Raw genomic sequence first — 25,700 nt, 5'->3', positions numbered from 1 at the left:
TATTATTGATAAACTGTTAAGGTTTTTCGCATCCTCCAGCTTACCTGCCATACGGGGGAGGTTTATCGGACTCCGGCGTCGCTTCTGCACCGATGTCATCGAGGGCGTCCCGGTCGCCACCGGTGAAACTGACGACGGAGCGCTTCCCCCTCTCATTGGCCGTTGCGAACCCCTGAGGATGGAGACCGGCAGAATTCAGTAGCAACCTTAGCCTACTGTACACACACACACACACACACACACACACACACACACACACTGTGTCCCACTTGTCGGGGATAACAGAACTTCCATACCCGTCTGCTCTTTGGTAGCGTGCTCAACTGTAAGACTAATAATCCGGCGCAAGTCTTAAGTGGTTTTCGATAAAACTGTTGTACGAACAAATATACTAGAGGGTGTGGGGTTTGGTGTTATAAAACACATAGTAAAATAATGAATAAATGAAGGCACACTAATCAGAGTGTAATATGATTCGAAATCACGATGTTATATGCAGAATAAAATACACTAAAATTAAAATGAGGGGGATGGAAGGATCTAAGGCATTACTAAAACGTTTGACAGTCACTTAATTGTGGATGACGAAGTATTAATTGTAAAATGACAAATAAAAGACATGTTCTTAATGAACACAGAATTTTGGGGAAAACAAACACCGCGCGAAGGCCAGCTTCGAGCAGTAAACTGGGCTTCTCGGCCCGAAGTAGAGGCTTAAAGCCTTCCAGGAAATGTCTGCTTGCAACTTGAAGTCGATAATTTGAAATGTAGCTATCGTTTTTCCCTAAGTGTTTGAAAATTTCGTGCTCTACCCATAACTCTATTGTTCGGTCTTTTACTTCTTTCTGTAAGATTGCGGCTTCCTCTCAAGTCCTTCGGAGTGTGACCAGGAATAAGTAGATGTTCTGCAAAGATGCAACTGTATGCATTACTATCTTTCTTTCCTAACAGATGTAAGCCATATGACTTTAATGGCACAGTCGGCACATGTCATTAGATCTGTACTTGGCATACTTACGCTCTGTACGTTCCGATGGTTCGTTTTATATGTGTTTCAGGTGGCATATTACTCTTGCACGATCCATTGTCAAATGTGTGCTATTTTAAAAAGTTTTATGGGAAAGCTTTACAGAAGAGAGATACTACTTTTAAATAACGTAGTTTAATGGTGGTTAAGTGGATGACACGCACATGTACTAGACACAGTCAACGACTTCACATTGGATGTAGATAACATGTGGTTCTACGTGAGAATGCTTAACTAAAATTGTTTGTAAACATTTCCTGTAATTTTGTTTCTATTTTGCACACAATGTTTGTACAATACCTTCTGAAGAAGACACATGGTCAAGGTATTTCGCAGCTAGTTGGCTGTTATTTCCAATCCATTGAAGCTTTTGCATACACATTTGCTCAAGCACTGGCACGTTCAGAATCTTGATATAATTATAAGTTAACAGTTTTCGAATTCTTTCCTTCACTTGTACTGTGAAATCTTACTTCTTGTCAAATTCTGATTCCAGGTCAACTGAAAGTGCCCCATAGGTCTTGATGAATGAGTTTACGAGTACTGGAACTTACAGGATGGAGGAAAATCGTGACACGAAATTTTAACCTTGGATAGCTGATGCCAGTAGGAACAAAAATTACTAATGTTGTGCAGGTCGACAACGCACGATTTTTAAACTACGGGAACTTGGCACCACGCACTCCATTTGGCCGTGGGATTGCCCTGTTGCCGTTCGTCGGTTGACGAGCAGCGCTATGGTTCACACATACAAATGTCCCTCGCCGCGTCACTGCCTCAACGTGATACGCACACTTGTCGAATAGGTCTTGCTGTTCGTCTCCAACTCACGTCAGAGGCGTTCACACGTAAGCTTCGCTTCGGAGTGCACGCACGTCACCTGTGATTTAGTCATACAGTAAGCATGGCGGCAGACTATTTGTTTGAGGAACCACGACATATGGTTTTTTTTTATGGACTAGCCGACGGTAATGCGCATGCATCTCGACGGTTGTATGAGGAACGGTACTCAGCAAGACACCACCCACACCCGCAAACATTTACAGCAACTGAAACTTTCTGGCAGATTAAAACCGTGAGCCGGACCGTGACAGCAATTCACCGGCGACTTGGCGAAATGGGCTCTTTAGCGGGATACAAATGGTTCAAATGGCTCTGAGCACTATGGGACTCAACATCTGTGGTCATCAGTCCCCTAGAACTTAGAATTACTTAAACCTAACTAACCTAAGGGCATCACACACATCCATGCCCGAGGCAGGATTCGAACCTGCGACCGTAGCGGTCACGCGGTTCCAGACTGACGCGCCTAGAAACGCACGGCCACACCGGCCGGCTAGCGAGATACCATAGTGATGTTGGAAGACCTCGAGCACGACGGGATACCGCATCTGAAGAGAGTGTTCTCGAGCTCTTCGAGGAAGCACCTACGACTAGTACTCGAGCGGCTCGACACGACATGGGTGTTACTCATCGGTTAGTCTGTGTGGTTTTGAGCGATGAGGGCCAGCATCCATTTAGTTTCCACCCCGCCCAAGACCTAAATCTTGTGGCGGACTATGAACACTGGGTAGGGTTTTGCCATTGTGTTGTTTACCGACGAGTGCACCTTCCATCGGGATGGCCTTTACAACTCTCGAAACGTTCATTACTGGTGAAGGGAAAATCCGCACGTCACCTACGTCCACGGACACCAGGAACGAATTTCACTCAACATTTGGGCAGGCATTATTAGTGACCATCTGTCTACCTCCTCGACTTACCGGGGCAAATTACCTTCACTTTTTGCAAGAAACTCTATCCGGCCTGCTGGAAGATGTTCCCCTGGAAATTCGGCTATGCATGTGGTTGCAGCACGATGGAGCGCCCGCACTTAACAGTGGTGATTTGCGCGGATATTTAAACGAACTCTTCGATGGCCGGGTAATTGGCAGAGGTGCTCGTAGGACATGGCCCCCGCGATCACCAGACCTCACGCCACCGGATTTTTTCCTGTGGGGATTCTTCAAGGTTCTGGTTCACGCACCCGGACGCGAACCATCTAGAAACGAAGTCGAACTAATGGACCGCATTCATCATGCTGTCAATCACATCAGGGCAACGCCAAAATCTTTGAAAGAGTTCGGCAAAACACCGTTCGACGTTACCAAGCTTGTGTCGCATCTGAGGGTCGCCAGTTAGAGCATTAAGTAAACAATGTCCTAGCTACAAAAAAAGGCACTTTTTAGGGCCGACACAATTTGTAAAAGAGTTTCTGTACGAGAACTTACAGTTGTTGACGGATTTGTTCCCAGTACGTCTTATCATGAAACTACATTGGATGTGTGGGGCCCCTGGTGAATCCGTCCCCAGGCTCCCAGTGGCTGGTTCGCGCGCTACCACCGAGAGTGCGGGCAGCCTTGGATGCTCTGCGAACTCCAGTAGGCAAAGCATTCGCGGTCATGCGTTGTTCACATGGCTCTAAGCACTATAGGACCTTACGTCTGAGGTCATCAGTCCCCTAGACTTAGAACTACTTAAACCTAACTAACATAAGGACTTCACACACATCCATGCCCGAGGCAGGATTCGAACCTACGACCGTAGCAGCAACGCGGCTGCGGACGGAAGCGCCTAGAACCGCTCGGCCACAGCGGCCGGCATGCGTTGTCTAGAGCATCCCTCAACAGGGCAGTCCCGTGGCTAATCGGATCGCATGGCGCCAAGATTCCATAGTTTGAAAATTGTGCGTTGTCGACTTACACAACATTATTAATTTTGGTTCCTACCCAGGGTTAAAATTTCGTGACAGTTTTTCTCCATCCTGTGTAATATAAATGGCCGTATCTCTTGATTTCATCGATTTACAGCCTTAAATTTTTCACGGCGCCAGGGGACCATAGACTTTAGTATGTAACATAGATTTAAACTTCGTAACCCTATATGTTCCTGAGATAAAGGGGTCTTGACAGTCGGACAGACAAACGGACAACAACGTGTTCATATAAAGGTTCCGTTTCTACCGATTGATGTACGGAACTGTAAAATATACCCGTTATAGCCGATTTTGAAGCTGTAAGTGGCCAGAAAGGATTTCAATGCGCATCAACAAAAATTTTTGATCATTTGCCGAGTAACATAAAATGTCTGACACGCAGCAAAGAAGTTTAAATATAGTCTAAAATCACATCTTCTGAACAACTCTTTCTGTTGCAGTGACAAACCTTTATTTAAGAAGTGGTAACCCGTAAACAAAGAAAACAACTGGTTTTTAAATATTGTTGCATGAAGAGCGTTGAAAATTACTACGTTGATTAACATTCAAACTTATAACATATATATATATATATATATATAGTGTAAACCGATTCGTTACATTTCATCTCGATATAAAATTGTTCAGATTATCTTCGAACATGTAACTGATTATCTAGAGGATATTTACAATGTACTATTTAGCTTTTGGTAAATGGAGAGAGGGAGAAATGTGGAAGAAATGGGTTGGATTGATTTGTTTTATTTATTCGTATGGCAGAACAACAGATACTTCCAAAGTAAAACCACTGGACTACATTGTGGAGGCAACAATCACAGATCTATACCCAATATCCTGGCGCTAGCAGAGTGCTGAACATTTCTGGCTACGGTTAAGGGTACTTCAGAATATTTCCACAGAAGGAATTCTTCGAGCAGTTGTTCCACAGTTTTGAAGTTTAGACCAGCTCCAAGTTGGTGCATCTTGCGAAACTGAACGTTAATGCAGGACGGTGGAAAGTGTACACAACTGACGACCGAACTACATCATAGATTTCTCACATGCACTGGGTTCAACAACACAAAGCAGTCGGTTGATTTCCGCTAACATCAGTGCCGACCTGATTAGCTCCTATAGCAATGGAACTTCTGTCAGATTAAAAATGTGTGCAGACCGGGATTCGTACGTCAGATATTTGCTTATCGGTAGCAACTGCTCTGTCAACTTTTTTTCTCTTTTTGACCTCGTTTTGTTCGTTATCGTTTGTTGAATTTGTTCTGGGCGGACGTGCTATGACACTGATTCAAGTTCGTCTTTGATCTATTCACTCAGTTTTTTGTTACAGAGGGTAGCTAACCTTCTGACGGAACATGCTTTGTTTTTTTTTTTGTTCTAAATTGTTCGTTGGTTTTGGTCTGGGCGGACGTCACAAGAGATCCGTTCAAGTTGATCGTTGATTCTTTAACTCAGTTTTTTTTATTACAGAGAGCACGCAGCCCTCTGACCGAACCCGCTGAGCTACGGTGCCGGCTGCCAACTGAGGTACTCAAGCGCGACCGACGAGCTGTCCTCACAGTGAGTACTTCACTTCCTGACTTGAAATGTTCGCGTCTCTTGTCGTATTTGTAATGTATGTGAGTCGACAAGGGTTCAACAGTCATTAATGCAAGCTGCCTGCCGTAGTGGTGAACACACAAATGGCCAAACAAACGATCCTATGCCCAGATAGAGTCCAACACAATTGCACAAATGTTGAATTGATAATTATTCACACTGCTAAGTGCTACTGCAACTGAAGTTTCATTATCCGCAAAATATAATTTGATTCAATTCATACAATGAAAAACGAACCAGCTAACGTTCCATATTAAATGAAAGGACTATATTTCTTGTAATGGCACCTATATTTCATTGGAAACACCGTCACAGTGAGACTGCAATTCCGTGAGCTAAAATTCCCTGATAATATTTATTTTTCATGGTAAGGATCGCCTCATCAGAGCGTTGTGGGAGGGAATTTATAAAGGGAAAAATTATCTTAAAATACTAATTTATTTGCTCTCCGTCAATAATGTTCAACTTGGGGCTGGACTAATCTACAATTACTTTCATCAAAAAGTGTAAATAGCAATATGGATACAACATTCAAATTTTTCTGGATCACCAACATGATAATATCCGGATTTTTAAACACTTTATCTGTGCAGAAGTCTCCGGAATGCTCTTTGGAAGACTGTAAATTGAGATGAAAATAACTTTCCAAAGTCTGGGCAATTCACAAAAGAAACATATAACGGGTGGCTGAAGCACGGCACCGGACAGCAGCTCTTCAGCTATTAGAAATGAAATGCAGCCGTGAGCTCGCGCCAAAAATGGAGTACTCAGTTCCTACTCTCACACTTCTCAAAATTATTCGTGGGAAGGGAGGAAGACACAAGATTTGCCACAACGGAAAATCTCGCTCTTTCTCTTCCTGTATGCAGGGAAAACTTGCAGAATTTTCTCCTTCCGCACTTGTTGTATTCTCTGTCAACAGACTAAAAGTTGGCAGTGTACTGGTCATCGTCTTATGATTGGCGGAACGATGTCTAGGTGTGGAAATGCAGCTCACTTCCCGCAATGTTAATGGAAACATAGAGTTGGCTCTGTTGACTGCTTCCGTTTTTAGGACGACCCGTGGACCTTTGCTGAAATCTCTCGGGAGCTGATGGAGCTCGCACTGCTTTGAAAGGCGCTTATGAAGTCTTTTGGGTTAAGCGATACCAACTCCCCGCTAGAGTTCCTTGTGGGAAACCTCCTGGATTTCCGCCATTGTCTATCCACCGTCTATAATTTGCAGATGGTACGTCTCACAAACACTGAGAGAAATACGAGCTAAAGAATGCACAGGCCCTGCTCTTCCATTCCGAAAGTTTATGAGAACACAGCTTAAAGCGATTGCGTATATTGTCGCTTAGTAACCAGTATTGTCATAATCTTGCAAACTTTACAGAGGTTCTGCTGTAAAACCTGTTGGACTAATATTCCGTGAAGACAGGATGTTACAGAAACATGGCGGATTGTTTCCAGAATGAATATTTCAATCTGCAGCGGAGAGTGCACTGACGCGAAACTTCCTTGCAGACTAAAAGTTTGCTCAGAACCAAGCCTCCATTCCAGGACTTTTGCCTTTCTCAGGCAAGCGCCCTACCAACTGAGCTATCCAAAGACGACTGACGAGGTGTCCTTACAGCCTTACTTCCGGCAGTACCTTATCTCCTAGTAACACTTCACCGAAGTTCTGCATAACCTGCGATACTAGGACTCCTGGAAGAAACGATATAGCGGATGGTAAATGCGGTACTGGCGGAAGTAAAGGTGTGAGAACAGGCTGTCACTTGTGATTGGGTAGTTCAGTTCGTAGAGCACTTATCGTGAAAGGCGATGATCCTGGGTTCGATTCGCACCCGGCACAGTTCTGTTTTGGCAGGGAGTTTCATATCAGCACGCACCCCGCCGCAGTGAAAATTCATTCTGCTATAGCGATGGATGGCTAGAATGACTTATAAATGTCATGGAATCGCTAATACTCTATGTAGCATCACTTATCGAGATGTGCGCAATAGAGCACCTATGGTACTATACATGGGTCTGCAGTTAAAGGTCATCAGTAATTTTTTAAATGTTAATCAACTAGTAGTTGTCCATCATCAACTTCAGACTCGCAAACTTGATTTCCGGCATAGTTAGTTAACGTTCGAAAACCATCTGGTAGTCACTCGGGTATGAGCGTCTTCGTGATCTTGCGCGTGCAGTGCCTTCCACAAGAGGTCGTAAATTTATTCTGGAGTACAAAGTACACGGAACCTAAGGGATGTCAACCTAGTTTTATACTAAGAAAACTATTTCACGTTTTCTTAGTTGTCGGTAATGCAAAAATTTTAGCTGCCAGGATAGCCGTTTCAAGCAAGTATCTCTTGCAAATTTTTATGTATTATTTCGCCCTAAGTTTTGAAGTTTGAGTAGACGAGGCTCAATAAAACTCTTTATATCCATATCTGGATTCACAGAGCGAATAATGTGCACTTTCGATATTGAAAATCATAGCTTTGATTTTCCACGTAATTATCTCGGTGTTCACAATGTGAATTATATCCATTTTAGAACAAAAATTAATTTCTGAGAAGTTGCATAGAACAAAATTATTTTCGAAAGATTCTGTCCGTTCAGGTGTAATGGATGTAATCTTGTTTACAGTGATGGTTATACGACGTGATTAGAAACAGTGTGAAGAGCTTGTAAGGGTGTTTCAGGATAGGCTGTGCAGGAAAATTCGACACTTTGAACCGTTTTCGAGTTAATTGGATTAAAAGTAGCCGAGTAGGCAGTTGAGTGGGGAAAATTCAAGCATCCCGCCAGATACGATTAGAGTTAGTTTTTCTCATAGCGTAGATAATAGTGCAAAACACAGCTCAGCCTTTGCCTCAGGTCCGACCCTTATTACCTCCCCATATCTGATGAGCCGCTTGAATCTTGGCGCGCAATGACGTGACTGGCTAACCTCAATACTAATTAACTCAGAAGTAGAGTAACGAATCGATTTTTTTTCCTGCAATTACTTCCAAGGACAGCCTACCCAGCTATACACTTACAAGCTTTCTAGACGGTTTGTGTCCACGTTGTATATCTTCAAAATTATACATTTAGTGAATGGGTGTGAAAAAGGAGTTTGGTGCACATCTTAAAGTTATGCGGATAAAAACTTGTGAATAGAGATGTATGGAGGTCGTCCGGATAAGAAAAAGCATATGCAGCAAAGACATAAGGATACGGCATGTTTTAAAATGAATGTTTAAGTAGAATGTGAATTTTGTCTACTTTGCTTTAAATGCTTTTCTTCTCGTAACTTTCATTTTAGATTATCTAAGGTATCTTTTCTCAAAGTCTACTCATCAGAATTCAATTTTATAATGATTCACACTCACCAGTAAAAGGATAAAAAATTATGAAGGAAAAAGTTTCTAAACTTTCTGATTTTAAAAACGTTTTTCTTTGTAATTTCTTTATAGTTTTCATCATTACCTGAAGCATGACAATTTTGTTTCATTGGAATGTGCTCTAGATATTTTCAGACGGTGTCGTAAGATCCATCCTTTTCTCGTTAGTTCTTTTTCAGGCAAGATATAAGCTGTAATTAAACTACAGCAGTGAAACTATAAACATTCAGAAGCTTAAGTTGGTAACATATCAGAGTTTTGGGTTGGATTATTGTTGTTAATGAGTTAATGCGTATGTAGTGCTGGTGCCAGAGTCTAGAGAAGATGGTAAGAAAGTTTGCCAAAAACGGAATTTTAAATTTTTTGGAAGAATTACACTCAAAGTTAAGTCAACGTCCGTTGTTTCTGAAAACGGAAACGTGTGATAAAGTTGCGTTCTGTAGTAGCGTTTGCAGAAGATTGTCGGAGGATTAAAGTGCAATAAAATTCTGAAAAATGTATGCTGTGAGAATAGATTAACAGATACGAGGACGCCAGCACAGTGCGTAGAGATATAAACCGCCAAATAGAGGAATGAGACAGATGAGAGAAACGCTCTCCTACAGCACCAGCCAGGCACAGCACTGTGTTACCTCGGTCTTCTTCAACAGAACAAACACGTCGCAGTTACAAGATAAACTCCCGGACTTTAAGGCTGCTGATGCATACCTCTTTTTGGATAGAACACAGTGTGAACGTTGCGTTACAGTGAAGAAAAACACGTTGTGACAATTGGCTTACAAGGAGACTGCACGAACTTGCCCTCACCGATTTGGTTCATATGGACACGGTGTGTAGGACACGACTGCGACTTCATTATATACAAACAGGAAGACAAAACTCACAAGCGTTTTCGAGAAAATCGTGTTTGGAAATTTTTGGCGTATATATACTTTGTATGCTCATTAGCATTCAAGAACGATAGCTCAACGGGTTCGATGAGTGGGTTCGTTGCCCTCTGTGATAAAAAAAAAAAAAAAAAAAAAAAAAAAAAAAAAAAAAAAAACTGGATGAATAGACCAACACTGAACTGCAACGGGTGTCATGGGGTGTCCGCCCCGAGCAAAAGGAAATTAAGAAGAAAAAAAAAGAAGAGCGAGCAAGGCCTTAGTTTCATATGCGCGAAGTCTCTGGGTCTAATCATGCTGTGGGTACTTTTTTTTTATTCCCACTTAATTCTAAAAGCAGATTTATTATGAGTGTGCAAAGTACCAATGTCCAATAAATAATTTATAGTTTAATTATCTTTACCCTGAAAAATCAGTTTTCTCTAAAGTTTTGGAAGTTGGTTCCCATTATACAGTATTTGGTGTTCATTACGTGTGCTGTATGTCGCAATAATTATTGTCTGCAATTTTTCTACCATCAGTATAGTCCCTATTCGTGCAATCTTCCATAGAGTACCCATATACTTGTCACAAATTTCGATAAAATAACACAAATAAAATGAATATACTGATGTGACTGAAAATTCATATGTATTCTTTTTTATCTCCAATCTCCCCACGAAAAATTTTCTCTCTTTCTTTCAGCATGAAGATTATGAAACATTACATAATGATAATTTGAACAGTTATAATAAATCCGTTGTTGGAATTTCGTGGCAAAGAAAAAAACTCTGCGTTAGCGATATTCGATCCAGAGACTAAGCGCTTATGTAACTCGATCGGCTGCGGACTCGTGCACTATTGGTAACCACACGAAGTGTACAGGGTGAATCACTAACTATTGTCACCTAGAATAACTCCGTAAGTATGATAGGAGCTGAAAAGTTTGTGGGACAAAAGTTGCAGGGGACAACGGGGGGCATAATATGACGTTGGTCTTTTGTTGCGAGATGCGGTCGTGTCAGAGATACGAAGGTCAACTTTGTTGTTCTAAATGACATGCTATAGTTTGGTACTTATTTTCTGATAGCGGCTACCGAGACGAATCCAATGTTGTGTAACAATAACGTCTTTGAAGGTCAGCGAAGGTAAAAAAGATGGCATGAATGCCCATTGACAGAAGGTGTTTGATGACCAATGTGATCAATGCAGTGCTACAATCTTCTTATCATGGACTCTATGCTATTCCTTATCACTTCGGCACTTATCGAAGCTCATGCTCTGACAGTTCTCTCTCGTATATCATGCAAGCGGTAAATATTCGCTGAATGCGGCGTATCCATCTAACGTTCCATTGACATGTAAACACCATTCGACGGTTTCGCAATACAACACTGACAGGAACCGTAAGCCTAGTGTCGTCGAATCAAGAAAATGTGAATGATGTATTCCTTCGAAGAACAAGTCGATATGCTTCTCATGTACGGACAATGCCAACGAGATTCAGCGAGAGCTAGAGATTTATATACTGAAAGATATCATCAACGTACTCACCCTATACATCGTACATTTAAATATGTGTACAGAGTTTCAGGGAGAGCATAAGGGAACAATTGACAGGAATGGGGGAAAGAAATACAGTAGAAGAACAATGGGTAGCTTTGAGGGGTGAAGTAGCGAAGGCAGCAGAGGATCAAGTAGGTAAAAAGACGAGGGCTAGTAGAAATCCTTGGGTAACAGAAGAAATATTGAATTCAATTGATGAAAGGAGAAAATATAAAAATACAGTAAATGTAGCACGCAAAAAGGAATACAAACGACTCAAAAATGAGATCGACAGGAAGTGCAAAATGGCTAAGCAGGCATGGCTAGAGGACAAATGTAAGGATGTAGAGGCCTATCTCACTAGGGGTAAGATAGATACTGCCTACAGGAAAATTAAAGAGACCTTTGGAGATAAGAGAACGACTTGTATGAATATCAAGAGCTCAGATGGAAACCCAGTTCTAAGCAAGAAGGGAAAGCAGAAAGGTGGAAGGAGTATATAGAGGGTCTATACAAGGGCAATGTACTTGAGGACAATATTATGGAAATGGAAGAGGATGTAGATGAAGATGAAATGGGAGATATGATACTGCGTGAAGAGTTTGACAGAGCACTGAAAGACCTGAGTCGAAACAAGGCCCCCGGAGTAGACAACATTCCATTGGAACTACTGACGGCCTTGGGAGAGCCAGTCCTGACAAAACTCTACCATCTGGTGAGCAAGATGTATGAAACAGGCGAAATACCCTCAGACTTCAAGAAGAATATAATAATTCCAATCCCAAAGAAAGCAGGTCTTGACAGATGTGAAAATTACCGAACTATCAGTTTAATAAGTCACAGCTGCAAAATACTAACACGAATTCTTTACAGACGAATGGAGAAACTAGTAGAAAACCTCGGAGAAGATCAGTTTGGATTCCGTAGAAACACTGGAACACGTGAGGCAATACTGACCTTACGACTTATCTTAGAAGAAAGATTAAGGAAAGGCAAACCTACGTTTCTAGCATTTGTAGACTTAGAGAAAGCTTTTGGCAATGTTGACTGGAATACTCTCTTTCAAATTCTAAAGGTGGCAGGGGTAAAATACAGGGAGCGAAAGGCTATTTACAATTTGTACAGAAACCAGATGGCAGTTATAAGAGTCGAGGGACATGAAAGGGAAGCAGTGATTGGGAAGGGAGTAAGACAGGGTTGTAGCCTCTCTCCGATGTTGTTCAATCTGTATATTGAGCAAGCAGTAAAGGAAACAAAACAAAAATTCGGAGTAGGTATTAAAATTCATGGAAAAGAAATAAAAACTTTGAGGTTCGCCGATGACATTGTAATTCTGTCAGAGACAGCAAAGGACTTGGAAGAGCAGTTGAATGGAATGGACAGTGTCTTGAAAGGAGGATATAAGTTGAACATCAACAAAAGCAAAACAAGGATAATGGAATGTAGTCTAATTAAGTCGGGTGATGCTGAGGGATTTAGATTAGGAAATGAGGCACTTAAAGTAGTAATGGAGTTTTGCTATTTGGGGAGCAAAATAACTGATGATGGTCGAATAGAGAGGATATAAAATGTAGGCTGGCAATGGCAAGGAAAGCGTTTCTGAAGAAGAGAAATTTGTTAACATCGAGTATAGATTTAAGTGTCAGGAAGTCATTTCTGAAAGTATTCGTATGGAATGTAGCCATGTATGGAAGTGAAACATGGACGATAAATAGTTTGAACAAGAAGAGAATAGAAGCTTTCGAAATGTGGTGCTACAGAAGAATGCTGAAGATTAGATGGGTAGATCACATAACTAATGAGGAAGTATTGAATAGGATTGGGGAGAAGAGAAGTTTGTGGCACAACTTGACCAGAAGAAGGGATCGGTTGGTAGGACATGTTCTGAGGCATCAAGGGATCACCAATTTAGTATTGGAGGGCAGCGTGGAGGGTAAAAATCGTAGAGGGAGACCAAGAGATGAATACACTAGGCAGATTCAGAAGGATGTAGGTTGCAGTAGGTACTGGTAGATGAAAAAGCTTGCACAGGATAGAGTAGCATGGAGAGCTGCATCAAACCAGTCTCAGGACTGAAGACCACAACAACAACAATGATAAATTGAGAACAACTGTATCTTTAACACATCGGAAACATATCCGGCAAAGGAAAGTTACTAACGAGGAAACGGAAATAGGTACTCTTGCCACTGTGGTTCGAGATCCTTGTGTTAGTTCGCGTCAGATCTGTAGGGAATCTGGCTTGAGTCAGTGTAGTGTTGTTCATGTTCTGCATAGCCATAGCCGGCCGCTGTGGCCAAACGGTTCTAGGCGCATCAGTTCGGAACCGCGCAACTGCAGCCGGCCGGAGTGGCCGTGCGGTTCTAGGCGCTACAGTCTGGACCCGAGCGACCGCTACGGTCGCAGGTTCGAATCCTGCCTCGGGCATGGATGTGTGTGATGTCCTTAGGTTAGTTAGGTTTAATTAGTTCTAGGTTCTAATCGACTGATGACCTCAGAAGTTAAGTCGCATAGTGCTTAGAGCCATCTGAACCATTTGCATAGCGATAAATATCATCCTTACCATATCAGTCTCCACCAAGAATTAATTAGTACGGATTTTATGCGTCGCACTGAATTCTGCCTATGGGCTCAACTTCAGATTCAGAGAGATGACACATTTATTAATTTTATTTTATTTATTGACGAGGCTACATTCACGAACCATGCAAACGTTAATTTGCATAACGTGCATATTGTGCAACTGAAAATCCATGTTGGCTGCAGCAAGTTGCACACCAAAAACCGTGTTCGGTGAACGTATGGTGTGGGATTCTGGAGGACAAAATTATATGACCCTATTTCATCGAAGTCCGCCCCTCCGTGGTCTCGCGGTAGCGTTCTCGCTTCCCGAGCACGGGGTACCGGGTTCGATTCCCGGAGGGGTCTGGGATTTTCTCTGCCTCGAGATGACTAGGTGTTGTTGTGTCGTCTTCATCGTCATTATTCATCCCCATTACGGTCGGAGGAAGGCAACGGCAAACCACCTCCATTAGGACCATGCCTAGTAAGGCGGTGCGAGTCTTCCGCATCGTTCCCCTACGCTCTGTAAAGAAGCATGGGACTTCATTTCCATTTTTTTTCCATTTCATCGAAGGAAATCTTAATGGTAGGATGTACACCGCATTCCTGCAAGAAACATTAGGTCTGTTATTGGAAGAAATACCTTTAGGAACAAGGAAGAGAATGTGGTATCAACACGATGGGTATCCGGCACATTTTTCGCTGATGGCTAGAAATGATTTGCGGAGACAATTCCCAAATCGTTAGACTGGACGCGGAGGAGATGTGTCGTGGCCGTCTCGTTTGCCAGACTTGAGCCTCTGGAGTTTTTCTTGTGGGGATTCGTAAAAGACATTGTTTATAAAGACGTTCCAACTACACCTGAAGAAACGCCAGCTGAAATTGCCAGAGCATGTGCTTTGATAAGTGCCTATTTGATAAGGATTCAGATGGTTCAAATGGCTCTAAGCACTGTTGGACTTAACATCTGAGGTCAACAGTCTCCTAGATTTAGAACTACTTAAAGCTAACTAACCTAAAGGCATCACACACATCCATGCCCGGGGCAGGATTCGCACCTGCGACCGCAGCAGCAGCGCAGATCCGGACTGTAGCACCTAGAACCACTCGGCCACAGCGGCCGGCTGTGATAAGGAATACCACTCAATCCATGATAAGAAGAGTGCAGCACTGCATTGATACCAATGGTCATCACTTCGGACCCTTACGTAAATGGACGTTCATGCCACCTTTGTGACCTTCGTGGACCTTCAAAGACCTTACTGTTACACATTACTGGATTCGTCTCGATAGCCGCTATCAGAAAATAAGTACCAAACTATAGCATTCCATTGAAAGAAAAGAGCTGAACATATCTCTGAAGCGACCCCACCTAGCAACAAAAAACCGTCATATTATGGCCCCCGTTGTCCCATGCAACTTTTGTCCCACAAACTTTTCAGCTGCTATCATACTTTCGGAGTTATTCTAGGTGGATAGTGACTCACCCTGTATAGAAACGCCTAAAATTTTCGAACTCGATTTTCTCGAAAACGATTAAAGGTTTCTTCTTCCTATTTAAATATGTTACAGTTCTAGTCGTGTCCTACGTAATTTACCATATGAATGAGTTCTGTGAGGGGAAGTTCGTACCGTGCATGGCAGCACTTTAATCAACTGTGATGTCATTTCTTAATATTTTATTTTGATCTGTACTCAATAAGTCATCTTACGGTGGTGGTGCGCACGTAGTGACCAGTAACGTCCGTCCCCTATACCCCCACCATCCTAGCCCATTCTGTGATGGTAAGCGGGATGAGATACTTTCGATAACCCTTTGCACGAGCCCGAATAACGTCGCGGTCATAACTTACAGAAACTAAAACACCTAATGAAACTAGCGAGGTTGTATGATTTTAAGTAAGTCTTAAGCACGATTTTGGAATTGCGTACCCTGTTGAATTACAGAAGCTGGCACCGCTGCAGAAACCTACGATCACAAATATTAAAATTTTAAAGGTCGTTCAAGTAAAGGGAAACCTACACAAAGCCTGTTACATGGAGAATGTTTGTCATTGGGCCACGACATGGCAGCGTAGCGGAGCTGGCAATGTGAATTAACAGAGCAGAACGCGTGAGTTTTCAAAAACAATTGCTCTAAACACGACAGTAATTTTGTGTCCAGAGAAATGTAAATCTAACGTCCAGACAGCTATAATACAGGGTTATTCAATTTTTATGCAAGGAAAGTGTGACGACTATTGAAATTTATTGGTATGAGCTTTTGCGATGGATCCATACAGATGATGCTGCGTAGAGAACTATGGTGTAAGAAATATTTTGCTTCTTAAGGGCTTCGACACCTTAAAAAATTGCAGAATGACTCCTGAAAGGGTACGTCCCTAGAACATCTGATCCGACACCAGATGTAAAAGCATTCTAATGGCTTATTGTGCATGTGGATGAAATATTACGTCGGTATTTGCAAACCGCAATACAAAAGATGTGTCAAGAATGAAGACGTTCGTCACCAGCTTGGGCAAGAAAAGGTCAGTCAGCTGCTGTGGCAGGAAGGGTCAGTGTTTTGTAATTGTGGCATAATGTCACGCACTAAGAATGCGTTCATATTTCAAACTGATGGGAGTGTTGCACAACTACTGCAGTAGTCACTAAATAAGAAGCCATCAGCTCATAAGCCAATGACTTTACCTGACGCGTTTCAGGTACAAGCCGTCATCAGATTGTCTGAAAAACAGTAATACGCAGTAAATAACAGAAAATATAAGCATACCAAGAACGCACAAGAGTTTGAAGCAACAAGTATCGTCAAAAGCAAACAGCTGAAATACACAACATGAACATCTTCGTGGCCAGATATATAAAGAAATTAAGTAACAAACAAATTTGTTCTGGGGTTCGAGTTCGCGAAATCCTTGATAATCTAGTACTATAATAATTACAGCTCGTGTAAAGAATAGATTGTTGTTACCGCTTAACCTAATTCTTTTGGAAATTATATTACGGCCTCTGCTTTCCATTCCTAAGGTCTTTTAGTACTACGTTATGTATTTTATCTATAAAGGAGTTTTAATTGTACAATCTCCCTCACCTAATTTTGCAGGGGGTTGAGCTGTTGCCCTGTCTTACGATTTCTTGTATTATTTCTATTTTATTGTGTCTTTTTAAATCGTTCTTCTAAACTGCTTTGTTTATGTTTGTGTGAAGGTTTGAATTTATGTAAGTGTTCTGGAATTTTTAATTCTCTTTATCTGTCAGTTTACATGTATATATTTTTCTGTCAAAGGTATTTTTTATGTAATGGTAAATCTCTATTACTCATTCATTTTATTATTCACACATCTTGAACTTCTGTAAATGTTTAATTTTATGTACTACATTTCTTATGGGAAAGAATAATGTTTCCTGCTTTTGTCGCTACGTAGTGCTACCCGCCGCCTTCTGGTGGCTTCAGTTATCCTCCGGGTTATCGCGTTGTAGCCAATCAGTTAGTCTGACATGGCAGCTTTGTTACATACTGTCTTTATGTATCTGATCACTATGATGTTCATGGTGTGTATTTCAGCTGTTTAATTTTGACGATACTTGTAGATCCATACGCTTGTACACTATTGGCCATTAAAATTGCTACACCACGAAAATGACGTGCTACAGACGCGAAATTTTACCGACAGGAAGAAGATGCTGTGATATGCAAATGATTAGGTTTTCAGAGAATTCACACAAGGTTAGCGCCGGTGGCGACACCTACAACGTGCTGACATGAGGAAAGTTTCCAACCGATTTCTCATACACAAACAGCGGTTGACCAGCGTTGCCTAGTGAAACGTTGTTGTGATGCCTTGTGTAAGGAGAAGAAATGCGTACCATCACGTTTCCGACTTTGATAAAGGTCGGATTGTAGCCTATCGCGATTGCGGTTTATCGTATCGCGACATTACTGCTCGCGTTGGTCGAGATCCAATGACTGTTAACAGAATATGGAATCGGTGGGTTCAGGAGGGTAATACGGAACGCCGTGCTGCATCCCAACGGCCTCGTATCACTAGATGACAGGCGCATTGACGGCACTTTGAACAGTGGAGGGTTGGGGTTGGGTTGTTTTTGGGAAGGAGACCAGACAGCGAGGTCATCGGTCTCAACGGAATAGGGAAGGACGGGGAAGGAAGTCGGCCGTGCCCTTTGAAAGGAAGCATCCCGGCATTTGCCTGGAGCGATGTAGGGAAATCACGGAAAACCTAAATCAGGATGGCCGGACGCAGGATTGAACCGTCGTCCTCCCGAATGCGAGTCCAGTGTCTAACCACTGCGCCACCTCGCTCGGTTTGAACAGTGGATGTTACATTTCAGATGTGTTACGACCCGTGGCTCTACCCTTCATTCGATCCTTCCGATACCCTACATTTCAGCAGGATATTGCACGACCGCATGTTGCAGGTCCTGTACGGGCCTTTCTGGTTACAGAAAATGTTCGACTGCTGCCCTGGACAGCACATTCTCCGGATGTCTCACCAACTGAAAACGTCTGGTCAATGGTGGCCGAGCAACTGGCTCGTCACAATACGCCAGTCACTACTCTTGATGAACTGTGGTATCGTGTTGAAGCCGCATGGGCAGCTGTACCTGTACACGCCATTCAAGCTCTGTTTGACTCAATGCCCAGGCGTATCAAGGCTGTTATTACGGCCAGAGGTGGTTGTTCTGGGTACTGATTTCTCAGGATCTATGCACGCAAATTGCCTGAAAATGTAATCACAAGTCAGTTCTAGTATACTATATATGTCCAATGAATACCCGTTTATCATCTGCATTTCTTCTTGGTGCAGCAATTTTAATGGCCAGTAGTGTATATTTTTTGTGTAGTTACATTTTATGTTATTTGCTACGTATTTCTCGTTCACAGACAATCTGATAATAGGTTCTATCCAAAATGAAACAAATAAAGTCATTGGTTTATCAGCTGGCGGTTTCTTTTTTAGTGACCAATACAGCGTTGGTGCAGAGCTTCTATTTAAACGTCACGTTCATATATTTCTGTATCCAGGCCATATTAATATTCGACTAGTTGCCAGTTGGGACCACAATCAGCTGTCCATGCTATTGTACCACTTTACAGAAGTACCAAAGGCAAATTCTTCTGAGTTGTGATTTTCCTTCGTGATAACGCAAGGTCAGATACCTAACACTGCAACACAATTCTGCGTTCTTTCGGCAGCACGACTTATCGTCTTGTGTTTGGTGCCTTAAACATGGCCCAGAAATGGTAACACTTCAACTGATATCTTGTGCTTCGTGACGTCGTAGAAGAATAGCTTGATCATCAATGATTATCCACCTTCAAGGAGGATGTAGAAAAACTAGTGCGACATTGGGAGACATGCCTGAACAATAAGATAGTTATTCGCAGGCTCTCTGAAAGCCTCATGACTATGCTTCTTAATTCCTGCAGTGTTTATTTATCAGCAAAGATCCTGTTTCACTTCAACAATCCTTGAATTTAAGTCGTTCTACATCCAGATGCTGCATTCAGTTTTCATGTAGGAAGGGAGGGGTAATTAATAATTTCAATATGTGCCTCGCACCTTTTGTTCTCCTTACAATCACCGATTTGTTTTGTCACAGCAAGAGCCACCAAAATGTTAAAGAATTGCAGGGGGAAACTTACTTTAAAAAAATCTGAAACCCACATTCGAATATGAGTCAGCAAATGTATTTTTTCCTCGAACTCATATAAGACGTAAAGGTGAAACGATGGCAGACCCGTCGAACACGCCCACACGTACCCTCCGCACACTATAGCAGCAACAACACTTACGATATTACAAAAACAAACTAAAATACGTTTCCAAGCCTGTGTTATTCTGAAATAGATCTGAAGATGACGCGCACTAGGAGCAATAAAGTAGAGAGAGAGTGAAGGAATACAAAAATAAAGAAACAGAGAAAGACCACTCCTTCATTCCACAGTGGAAAATAAGGAATGGTGTTTCTCAACTTGCTCGGGTTAGAAAATTGAAACAGTACAGAACTATTACACTTTCAACGAGTTCTGTTTACAAAAAACAAGGGCTACCAATAGATCACCCATCAATTGTCCACTTGCAGACATATTTCTAAAACTGAAAACTAAATATTGAAAAAAATATTACAACCAAAACAATACCAGGTTAAATATTGGTACCGTTATGTGGGTGACACCACTTGCTAGGTTAGATGAACATAACACCCAGATAAAACAACTACACAGCTACATAAACATAGTAAACCAGAAAAAAACTGGCATTCTGCGGATCGGATCTTGGAATGTCAGATCCTTAATCGGCAGGTAGGTTAGAATATTCAAAAATGGAAATGGATAGGTTAAAGTTAAATATAGTGATAATTTGTGAAGTTCGGTGGCAGAAGGAACAACACTTCTGGTCAGGTGAACACAGGGTTATAAATACAAAATCAAATAGGGATAATATTGGCGTACGTTTAATAATGAATACAAAGTTGGAGCGCGGGTAAGCTACTACGAACAGCATAGTGAACGCCTTACTGTAGACAAAATAGAAGCCCACACCTACCACAGTAGCACAAGTTTATATGCCAACTAGCTCCTCAGATGACAAAGAGATTGAAGAAATGTATGATGAGATAAAAGAAATCATTCAGATAGTGAGGGGAGATGAAAATTTAATAGTCATGGGGACTGGAATTCGATAGTAGGAAAAGGAAAAGAAAGAAAAGTAGTAAGTGAATATGGAATGGGGGTAAGGAATGAAAGAAGAAGCCGTCTGGTAGAATTTTGCACAGAGCATAACTTAATCATAGGTAACACTTGGTTTGAGAATCATGAAAGAAGGTTGTACACATGGAAGAACCCTGGAGATACTAAAAGGAATCAGATAGATTATATAATGGTAAGACAGAGATTTAGGAGCCAGGTTTTAAGTTGTAAGACATTTCCAGTGGCAGATGTTGACTCTGACCACAATCTATTGGTTATGAATTGTAGACTAAAACTGAAGAAACTCCAAAATAATAGGAATTTAAGGAGATGGGACCTGGATAAACTGAAAGAACCAGAGGCTGTAAAGTTTCAGAGAGAACATTAGGGAACGATTGACAATAATGGGGGAAAGAAATACAGTAGAAGAAGAATGGGCAGCATTGAGAGATGAAATAGTGAAGGCAGCACACGATCAAGTAGGTAAAAAGACGAGGCTAGTAGAAATCCTTGGGTAACAGGAGAGAGATTGAATTTAATTGATGAAAGGAGAAAATATAAAAATGCAGTAAATGAAGCAGGCAAGGAGGAATACAAACGTCTCAAAAATCAGATCGACAGGAAGTGCAAAATGTCTAGGCAGTGGTGGCTAGAGGACAAAAGTAAGTATGTAGAGGCATATATCACTAGGGATAAGAGAGATAGTTCCTACAGGAAAATAAGAGAGACGCTTAGAGGAAAGAGAACCACTTGTATGAATATGAAGAACTGAGATGGAAAACCAGTCGTAAGCAAAGAAGGGAAAGCAGAAAGGTGGAAGGAGTTTATAGAGAGTCTATACAAAGGTGATGTACTCGAGGGCAATATTATAGAAGTGGGAGAGGACGTAGATGAAAATTAAATGGGAGATATGATACTGCGTGGAGAATCTGACAGAGCACTGAAACACCTAAATAGAAACAAGGCTCTGGAAGTAGACAACGTCTCATTAAAATTACTGATAGTCTTGGGAGAGCCAGCCCTGACAAAACTCTACGATATGGTGGACAAGGTGTATGAGACAGGCAAAATTCCCTCAGATTTCAAGAAGGATATAATAATTCCAAGCCCAAAGAAATCAGATGCTGACAGGAGTGAAAATTAGCGAACTATCAGTTTAATAAGTCACGGCTGCAAAATACTTACACGAAATCTTTACAGACGAACGGAAACACTGATAGAAGCACACCTTGGGGAAGATCAGTATGGATTCCGTAGAACCGTTGAAACACGTAAGGCAATACTGTCACTACGACTATATTAGAAGATAGATTAAGGAAAGACAAAGCTACGTGTCTAGCATTTGTAGACTTAGAAAGGCTTTAGACAATGTTGACTGGAAAATTCTCTTTCAGATTCTGAAGGTGGCAGGGGTCAAATACGGAGAACGAAAGGCTATTTACAATTTGTAGAGAAACCAGATGGTACTGCACCGAGGTGCATGAAAGGGAAGCAATGGTTGGGAAGGGAGTGATACAGGGTTGTAGCCTATCCCCCATGTTATTCAATCTGTGTATTAAAATAGCAGTAAAGGACACAAAAGAAAAATTTGGAGTAGGAATTGAAATCCATGGAGAAGAAATAAAAACTTTGAGGTTGTCAGATGACAGTATAATTCTGTCAGAGACAGCAAAGGACCTGGAAGAGCAGTTGAACGGAATGGACATCAACAAAAGCAAAATAAGGATAATGGAATGTAGTCAAATTAAGTCGGGTGATGCTGAGGGAATTAGATTAGGAAATGGGACACTTAAAGTAGTAAACGAGTTTTGCTATTTGGGGAACAAAATAATTATGATGGTCGAAGTAGAGAGGACATTAAATGTAGGTTGGCAATGGCAAGGAAAGCGTTTCTGAAGAAGAGAAATTTCTTAACATCGAGTATAGATTTAAGTGTCACGAAGTCTTTTCTGAAAGTACTTGTATGGTGTGTAACCATGTGTGGAAGTGAAACATGGACGATAAATATTGTAGACACGAACAGAATAGAGGCTTTCGAAATGTGGTGCTACAGAAGAATGCTGAAGATTAACTGGATAGATCACGTAACTAATGAGGAGCTACTGAAGAGAATTAGGGAGAAGAGGAATTTGTGGCACAACTTGATTAGAAGAAGGGATCGGTTGGTAGTACATGTTCCGAGGCATCAAGGGATCACCAATTTAGTATTTGAGGGCAGCGTGGAGGGTAAAAATAGTAGAGGGAGACCAATAGATGAATATACTAAGCAGATTCAGAGGGATATAGGTTGCAGTAGGTACTTGTAGAAACTTGCACTGGATAGGGTAGCATGGAGAGCTGCATCAAACCAGTCTCTGGACTGAAGACCGCAACAACAGTAAACCCTACAATGAAATTCACCTTTGAGAAAAAAGTAGACAGTTATATTTCCTTGACATGACCGTACATGAACTGCAAACATCATTTTGTTTTGTTCAGGAAACCCAGCGTCACAAGTTCAACCGTTCACAACCAATCCAATCACGCAGTGATACACAGATAGAAGTCTGAGAGACGTTCTACACAGGCTCAACAAAACACTGAACAGACTCAGTTATACACAGGAACTAATCACAAAACATGCAAAACACAATAGCCAGAGATAAATGGAACAACGCCCAAATAATAAACTGAACAACAAAGAGGACGAATTTCAAGAAGATCAAACCACGGATAAATTACGAGCCATAATCAAGATCCAGGTAAATCAACATATGACAAACACAGAGAACACAGGGAACCAGGAACATCTTGCAAAAATTGCAGCATGGCACATACTAAAATATAAACATACACAACGTGAGGAACATTCCGAAGAAACCTGGACCACAAATATAGTTACACTCAAAGAATACAGCACAGAAAAATCTAAACACTAAGAAAACATCCACAGACAGAATCTAAGCTGGAATATATCAGTTAAGCTGTAGTCCATGCCAGTTTTTGTAAGTCAAGCATGTAAAAATTTAAAAACAAAATATTCTGAGCCTCACTCCAATTTTTCAGTTCGTTTCATACAAGAAAACCATCACCCACTCAACAAAAGATACACAGAAAAAGGAACAGTCTCTATCAAAACCTCACAATTGAGGAGAACTACCACAGACAAAAAGCAGTGATACCAGAAAAGAAAGTATTAATCGAAAATTCAACACCATACAACAAAACACCGTTTTCGAGTCTCATTCAAGTATACGAAGTCACATCGCCATATAAAACACGTCAGTCATCCTCGAATAACCAGAAACATATTCTTCTCTAATCGCTCCTCCCTTTCTCTCGCCCCGCCCTCCTCTCTCTCTCTCTCTCTCTCTCTCGCACACACACACACACACACACACACACACACACACACACACACACACATCATTTAAGTTCTTCCTCAAGTGACACACACAGCATTGTTTTCACCAAACTTTAAAAATTTGCGCCACACCAATCGAAAACAGATCGAAGAACAAGTGAGTGGCGACAATAACATAGTGCATCTCTATGAATATGGCGACATAAGTATTTAATCAGATACCATGTTTTGTAAAATACGAGTGAAAACAGCCGCGAGTGAAACATAAAGAAGGTATGGAAAAAAAGTGTACAAAATCGCAAAAGAAAACCCGCGAGAGATGCACAGCTGACGAAAGTCAGTAAGTACAGTAACGTACACTGTCAGTACTCACGAAGACGTATTTTCATAAAAAAGCCAATTTCATTACGATTGCTTTGCAGATGACATACTATCAAAATGATAAAAGGAATAAAGTAAATCATTTTCACAAGCAATGTAGTTTTAGGTGAGCAATCTGAACAAATTAAACAAAATGCATGGGTTATTGTTGTAGGTCTAAAATAGAAAAACAGCCATGAACTTTGTGTGATATTTTACAGAAACAAATTGAGACCCACAGAAGATGAGACACGGGTGTCGAAACACATCTTCGTACGTAGAAAAAGAGATAAATTTTGTGTATTAATTGGTTATACAAAAGTAACCTTTAATTGTGAAAAGGGTAAATAACTTACCGAAATGTTTGATACAGCACTGAATGCAGTATCTCTCCAAGTCTTATTACTGCCTAACAATGTTAGTTCCCGACGTTCCCACTAGGTGACATTCGCGACTGAGTTATTACAAAAGTCATAATGGAATCGTATAACAGTGAAAGTGTGCCCAGTGTTGTTTATGGTTTGGTGAATCCAAATCCTCTAATACTGTTCGGAGACAGTTCAGGACTAAATATCGCTAGCCAATACCTCAAAGACAAATTATTATTAACTAATACAGTTGTTTCATCGAAATTGGCTGTGTATCACATGGGAAACCAAGACTGGGTCGGCAAGCAGTCTCTGACGTAGCAAGTGAATAAGTTCTGCACTGTTACAAAATGAAGCCAAATTGAACCTTTGCAAAACTGGAAGATGTACTTCATTCAGTGCTAAATCAAACATATCTGTAAGTTGTTTACCTTTTATCGATTAAAGGTTACTTTTGTGTAACTAATTTATAAACAGCCTGCACATTGTGTTTTGCATAATTAATAAAACCTTTAGTTCACTGCCTATTAACATTTTTATTAATAACGCAAATTATTATAGTTGTGATTATTAAGAAATATTTTTGGAATGTGTTTTTTCTGATCAGAGGTAAGAAAGGGCCTGAACGCCTTAATCTCTTTAGGCTAAATAAGCAATAAATAAATGAATGAATAAACTGCCTGGATCCTCTCTACTTTTTCTTGATTTTGGAGAACTGAAGACAGAGTCAACGTAAGCAGCATAAAGGTTCAGTAATCAAGTTTCTCATTGAAATTTGCACACTTTTAATTAGTCGCAGTTATGTCATCATCCCTTGTACTTACCGGCACCTCGCTGTCATTCTCGTGCGATGGCTGGTCTGAAGGGGGTGGCTTATCCTGGCTCATTTCCAGAGAGTTAACAGTTCAGACGTCTTCTCTGCAACAGATGTTCGACGTTTAGTCCAAACAGGCGTTTAGACTGTTATCGAATATGGTCAGACTCAGCAAGGTAAAAATCAAGTTACAAGACTACTGAAATTCGATGTTTCAGATCAATGACAAGCTTCAGGAAAGGAGTGAGAACTCTGACTCTCAGAAGAGCATCTTGTAAAATCTCTACATACACTTTCTTCTTCGGGTAGTCTGCTTAATATCTTATTGTTTTTAACTTACTATTCAAACTTTAAAAGGTTTCTCAGTTTCGTAGTTCATATGTGTTCAATATTTTC

The 25,700-nt window shown here is 41.1% G+C and overlaps 1 protein-coding gene across 1 annotated transcript in view; it reads right to left on the bottom strand.

The window, feature by feature from the left end:
* LOC126481989 (proton-coupled amino acid transporter-like protein CG1139) overlaps positions 1-25,377 on the bottom strand; it is a 99,384-nt gene extending 74,007 nt beyond the window's left edge. Inside the window, exons 1-2 of the mRNA XM_050105953.1 lie at positions 25,315-25,377; positions 45-172 (exon numbers count right to left, since the gene is read on the bottom strand). Of these exons, the coding sequence (XP_049961910.1) occupies positions 45-172; positions 25,315-25,377 (191 nt within the window). The remainder of the gene's footprint in view (positions 1-44; positions 173-25,314) is intronic.
* Positions 25,378-25,700: the final 323 nt, after the last annotated feature.

The sequence above is a fragment of the Schistocerca serialis genome, chromosome 5 (assembly GCF_023864345.2).
Source record: "Schistocerca serialis cubense isolate TAMUIC-IGC-003099 chromosome 5, iqSchSeri2.2, whole genome shotgun sequence".
Lineage (NCBI taxonomy): Eukaryota > Metazoa > Arthropoda > Insecta > Orthoptera > Acrididae > Schistocerca > Schistocerca serialis.
Note: the sequence above shows the minus strand (reverse complement) of the source record. Positions and strands in the feature narration are given on the sequence as shown.